At 51.9% G+C, this 6,232-nt stretch overlaps 1 protein-coding gene across 1 annotated transcript; it reads left to right on the forward strand.

Moving 5' to 3' along the window:
- Positions 1 to 4,873: 4,873 nt before the first annotated feature.
- On the forward strand, positions 4,874 to 5,687 carry Scgb3a1 (secretoglobin family 3A member 1). The gene is made up of 3 exons (XM_042688778.1): positions 4,874 to 4,928; positions 5,038 to 5,267; positions 5,643 to 5,687. Exons 1-3 carry the CDS (start codon positions 4,874 to 4,876, stop codon positions 5,664 to 5,666), a joined length of 309 nt encoding a protein of 102 aa, XP_042544712.1. The 3' UTR covers positions 5,667 to 5,687.
- Positions 5,688 to 6,232: the final 545 nt, after the last annotated feature.

Genomic DNA, 6,232 nt, shown 5'->3' on the forward strand with positions numbered 1-6,232 from the left:
GTAAATGGAGTGACAACTGTATTTGTTTTGGGGTGTTTTTTTTTTCTTGTCTGTCATGGGGCTTGAACTCAGGGTCTGGGTGCTGCTCCTGAACTTTTTGCACTCAAGGCTAGTGCTCTACCACTTTGAGCCACAGCACCGCTTCTGGTTTCCTGATGGCTGCTTGTGGATGAGTCTCACGGGCTATCCTGCCCCAGCTGGCTTCACACTGCAGTCCTCAGATCTCAGCCTCCTGAGTAGCCAGGATTACAGACATACATGAGCCACCAGCACCCAGCTACAATTGTACATTTTTGATCTAATCTCCCTCCTAGTCCAATGGGAGAGTAACCAAAGGAAACAACAAGGAGAGGTGTTCCCTGAGTGAATTTCTATCCTCCGATCAGCTGCCATTCCCCAATGGGGACAGCAGAGGGCGCCTGGGCCCTGCTTACAATCTTTGCAGGGCTTTCTGTCACCAGAGTGGTGGCAGCCTCATGGGATGTGTGTCTTGTCGGTCTGGTTGTGTCCTCAGCAGGCTGGCCCAGTTGATGTCCCACTAGCTCAGGGATGACCACTAGAGGGCAGCAGCCCTGTCACGTGGACTAACTGGACCCAACCATCCTAGCTATACAGGCTGGTCACCAGTTCTCTAGGGCATCCAGGAGGCTAGCAAAAGGCAAGAGCCAGAGATTCCTCTGCCCTGGATCGCAGACAGCACCTTCTGGGCCTTCCCAACCCCTTTGGGGTTCTGCTCTATACTTACAACATTGATTTTGCTGTTGCCCAGCCTTCTTTTCGATGTTCTGGTGGGAACAGCCCTGATTCAAAGAGTCAGCTGTGGTGGGGTTTGTTTTGTGGTGTTTGCTTCTACAATAAATCTAAGTTTGAATATGAAAGGACTATTTATGCCCAAGCAGAAATAGGTAAAAATCAACTCCATGTTTCTTTGGCCACTGCTGCCATGTTCCCTCTTAGAGCCCTGGGGACCCACGGAAGCCTTCTGGAAACAAAAGCAGGGCTTCTACCCCTGAGACTGAGTTGGCATTCTGGTTTGGCATTGCCGGCTGCTGGCTCATCATCCAGAGAGGACACTTCTGTAAAACAATAGCCGAGAAGAGCAAGGGTGTGGTGACGTTGTTATTTGAATCTGGGGCACGTTTTGGCCGAAGGCAGAACGCACGCATCCTTTGAATTTCAGTCATTGCTTCAGCTATGTGGGTCAGCTTTCCTATCATGTTCACCAAGACCCTCAGCCCACACAGGAGAAGCCTGGCCGATGGCGCCTTTCCACCCTCTCTACTGCAGGGCCCGGTAGAGAGGAGGTCCCTGGATGGGGAAAGGGCAAAAAGGAAGTACTTGAAAAAGCCAGATCAATATTGACTAAGATAAAGACACTGGCAGAGGGAATGCAATACACTGGTGACACTGCCAAGCACTCCAGGGCTGAGATGGCTAAGCTATGAGGAAGGAGGGAGGAGGCTGAGGAAAGAGGGATGGCAAAGATCCACAGTGACCCCCTGAACAAAGCACCCCACCTCTATGGCCAGGCAGGGAAGCCAGGGCATCTGGGAGAGATTCACAGCATCCCTACTCTGGGCCTGCCCCATGGCCTGAAGTACCTCACCGGTCACCAGCCTGCTCCTTGTGCTGAGGCTGGAGAAAGTGCAGGGTCCTGCTGCAAGAGCTTCTTGCAGCTCATGCCTGTCATCCTAGCTACTCTGGAGGCTGAGATCTGAGGACTGCAGTTCAAAGCCAGCCCAGGCAGGGAAGTCCATGAGACTCTGATCTCCAATAAACCACCAGAAAACCGGAAGTGGTGCTGTGGCTCAAGTGGTAGAGCACTTGCCTTGAGCTGAAGAGCTGAGGGACAGCGCCCAGGCCCAGAGCTCAAGCCCCACAACTAACAGAGAGAGACAGAGAGATTCTTGACACCCAAGAGACCCTGCGATACTGCCCCCTTGTCCTTGTCATGAACACTGAAGCTGGAGAAAGGACAGCATCAATCTCTTGGCTAGACTAGGGCATCTGAACCAGGAAGACTTCCCTAGAAAGGACAGGGGTGGCTGGCTGTATTGGTTGGGGACAAAGGTCTACCAGGAGTCCAGTACTGTGGGAAGGCAGCAGGTGCTGGCTGACCCCACTCAGGGTCATCCATTCATCCCCACTTTCTTCCGGGAAAGGAGCTCTGAAGGAATGAGGAAGCCCCAAGGCCTACAACTCTAGCGAGAGAAGGGGAGGTGTGTGAACAAACACCACCACAGACACACCCTGTAGCTGAGTCACTACACCCTAGAGGTCTAAGGAGCCCCCAGACTAAATTGACCACAGTGAAGTACAAGATGGTGTGTTCTGGTAGAAAAAGCCAAAGGTCTCCATTGAGGACTGCCTACCTCTGTCCATACCCTCCAGTCAACTCGCAGGCTAGACAGCAGATGCCTGGTGTGAAGGCCTAAGAAATCTGGTCCTCCTTGTTCCTCACGAAGAGATGGGATTGGGGTTCACACCCACCCACCTCAGTTTGCTTAATCATTTATGTCACTGGTATCAGAAAGAGTTCCAAGATGGCAGAGCTCAGAGACAGAGATGCTGGTTGACCAAGAGAAAAGAGAAAGGAATCACCTGGAACCTCAGGACGTTGGAGGGCCGCTGCGTGGGCACCCCGTGCTGAAGTTCCAACTCCATGAGTTTATGGCAGCCATGCTTTGAGTCCTAGGTCAGCAGATACGGTGTAAGGTAACTGGGAAGGGAGGGGTGGCAGTGGGAGAACGTGCTGGCCCTTAACCCAGGCTGGGAACTGGGATGGGAAATGGGAGTTTGGTCCCAAAAGGGGAGCTTTTCAAAGAATGAGGCTAGTTTGTGAGTCTCCAAGGAGAAAGGCAAGTTCTGTGCTGAGCTGGGCCTGGGCCTCTTGAGGTCTGCTGGCCTTGCTACCTGGGATAACACTGAGAAACACAGCCTGGACAGCCTGGCCTCGGTGCTTGTTGAAATCACTAGCCATGATCCAATGGAGGTGCAGGCAGAGACACTGCCATTGGCTGATTGCTGGAGCCTATTAGTGTTCCTTTATGTGGCTGTGATTAAGTGAATCCTTCTGAGGAGATTCTCCTGGATGGTCCAGGTGGACTGTAAATGCAAGCTCAGGCAACTTTAAGAGGAAGGCAGTGAGATGAAATCTATATAGAAGAGCTTGAAGCCAGCCAGGCGCCAGTGGCTCACACCTATAATCGCTGAGATCTGAGCATCACAGTTCAAAGCCAGCCTAGGCAGGAAAACTCTGTGAGACTCTCATCTCTGGTTAATCATCAGAAAACCAAAAGAAGAGCTGTGGCTCAGAGTGGTAAAACACTAGGCTTGAGAGAAAAAAAACTTCGGGGACTAGGGCCCAGGCCCTGAGTTTTAAGCTCCATGACTGACCAAAATAAACGAGCTTGAAGCAGAGATTGGAGAGATGTGGCCACAAGCCAAGGAATGCCTGCAGCCACCAGGAGCTGGAAGAGGCTGAGGATGGATTTTATTTTTCCCCATAGAGTTTCTACAGAAAGCTCAGGTCTGTCAGTATCTTGTTTTCATCCCAATGTCGAATTCTGGCTTGCAGAACTCTAACCAAATAAAGGTAAGTGGTTTTCAGCCATCACGTAGGTATTGATTGGTTTCAGCAACCTCAAGAAAAAAATGTATATCAAGACATCATCCCCTGGCTCTACCATGCAGGGTGATTGCAAACACACCCGCTGTTCATCTCTGTGGATGGGATCATTTGGAGAGCCAGTATGGGTGGAAGGGTAGGTCCTTTATGAGAAGACTTGGGCTCTGTTACTACTTAGGAGATTGGGACAAGTCTCTTGGCCTTCTCAGGGACACTTTATGACTTTAATGTCAGGATGTATTTTGGGAATTCAAAATCTTGGGAGCAAGTCCTGTAAACCTGTGACGACACTGTAAGCAGACAGGAAGCTAAGGCCTGAACCATGCAAACTACCTTGAAGATCAGCGAAGGCTTGCGTTGTTTCTATGGTTTCTGTTGTTTTTGTTTTTGTTTTTTTTTCAGTACCAGGAATCAAACCCAAGTCTTGTTTATTCTAGGTCAGAATTCTAGGCTTGTTTTTGCTATCATTGAGCTATATTCAGGTTCAAGGAGGGTGTTTTTGTTATATAAGGTGGGTATGCAACAATCTACCAAGGCCGAAGGCTGTTTTAATGATAAAGAATGCCAGGAAAGGATGCAAGGAGGCCACAAAACTGAAACCAGGGCACCAGGAGCCGTGGGGCCACAGAGATGGCTGAACTCCCATCAAGATTGCCTCTTGGCTCACTGGGGTTGTGAGTCGCTCCTGCGTTTCTCTGCAGGCAGTTTTTCTCCAGTATCTCAGCTGGCATGCTGGAAGGCGGGCCCAAGTTCAGCTCTCCTGAGCTCCATGCAATCTGTTCACTTTGCAGGACTGCTGGAGGAGAGAGACAAGAGTTGGCAAAGCCCCTCTCCTCTCCTCACTGTGGGGGAACGGTTCCCACCAGAACTTGTGTTCTAGCCTTAGGCAAGGTGGGGTGCGATCACAAAGTCCAGGTGCACTTCGGGGTGTGTCTCTTGGGGACAAAAGCACAGACAAGCCTCGGTTCCTGGTCTCAGGACAAGGACTCAGCACTTCAGCCCAGGACCACTGCCAAGAGGAAAAATAGCCAAGATCCAGGCAAAATGGAGGGGGCGGGGAGGGGTGTAACAAACTTCTCAGGACCCACAGGGTCAGAGTGAGCATGTGGCCAGGCCTCTCCCTATTAGCTGAGCAAACAATGCATTTGTCAGGAAGATGGGGCGAGGCTTCAGCCTGAGGTATATGAAGCCCGCGGGGGACCAGGTCCCAGGACCAAGCTCTGAGAAGCAGGGGAAGCATCTGCCATGAAGCTTGTAGCCGTCTTCCTGGTGCTCTGCATGGCCCTGCTGGGTGACTTTGGTGAGTGCCCCGTGGCACAGGGCAGGCATTGGAGAGGGAGTGGGTGTGTGATCCGGGAGGCTCCTCAGGATAGCTGCCCAGGTGGGAGCTTGTCTGCTTGTGCTGGCAGGTGACGCTTTCTTCGTGGACTCCGTGGTGAAGCCTGTGGCTGAACCTGTGGCTGCCCTGGCTCCGTCTGCAGTGCAAGCGGCGGTGCCCAGCCTCCCTCTCAGCTCCTACACCCTCCTCAAGATGATCCTGGCCAGCGTGGGCATCCCGGTAGAGCACCTCATAGAGGGTTCTAGAAAGTGTGTCACTGAGCTGGGCCCCGAGGCTGTAGGAGCTGTGAAGACACTGCTGGTAACACAGGCATCCTGGGTACCCCTCCTTGCATGGGCACAGTCCCTCAGCCACCCCCAAAGTCCTTCCAAGTGCCGTCCCCAGTCCCACATCAGCGGAGTCCTGGGGCCCAGTTACTTTAGATGTGAACTGGTTTGACTGACCCGTGTGTGCACATGCGTGGTGGTGATGGTGTGTCTACAGTTTGCTCCCATGGGAGGCCACTACAAGGCCAGGGTCCCCAGTCCCAGCACCCAACCCCAATCCTCTGCTCCACATCTCTCCCCAGTGCCAGCAGCCATGACTTCCCGTGTAACCTCAGGTGCCTAGGGCCTTGTGGTTGCCAGTTCTTGGTGGCAGGGGTACACTCAAGCTTGGCTTTTTTCTCCTCCCCAGGGGGCCCTGACATACTTCGGCTGAGCCGAGGCTGGGGCAACCCTGCCTGAAGACAAGATGCCCCCCCACCCCCAGCCCAGCTGCCCCATCCTGCTGTGAGGCCATCCTCCCGTTTCTCAATAAACATGGCTAAATGCAGTGTAGTAGTTGAAATTGTCGTGTCTCCAAGTCCAGGCTAGGTAAGACTGGTGCCAAGAGCAACGCACTGTAGAGCACAAGTTGGGCTTTTTTTAGGGGGGACTCACACAGATCCTCATCATGTTCTAGATCCATCGCATTCTTAACCGTGACTCCACAAAGGCTTAGAAAGGCTGAATCTTGGAACCTGGTTCATGGTAGTGCTCTAAAATACAACTTAAAAGTCGCCACTAGATTGTGTATACTCTTGTAGGCATAAGGTGCATGCTATATTCATGGTGCTTTTTAGGGTGGGTCTTCAAGCAATTATGACTAACATAGCAGTAGCTGTAAATCTTTTTATTTCCAAACTAATCAAAGCTCTACAATTCTGATTGTCTCACATCTCCCGGAGTACCCCTCAGCAACTAAGAGGTTTAACTACACCCAAGGCTCTCTGAAATGGCTCGACC

The sequence above is a fragment of the Dipodomys spectabilis genome, unplaced genomic scaffold (genome assembly GCF_019054845.1).
Source record: "Dipodomys spectabilis isolate Male_0828 unplaced genomic scaffold, ASM1905484v1 ptg000119l, whole genome shotgun sequence".
In the NCBI taxonomy this organism is placed as follows: domain Eukaryota; kingdom Metazoa; phylum Chordata; class Mammalia; order Rodentia; family Heteromyidae; genus Dipodomys; species Dipodomys spectabilis.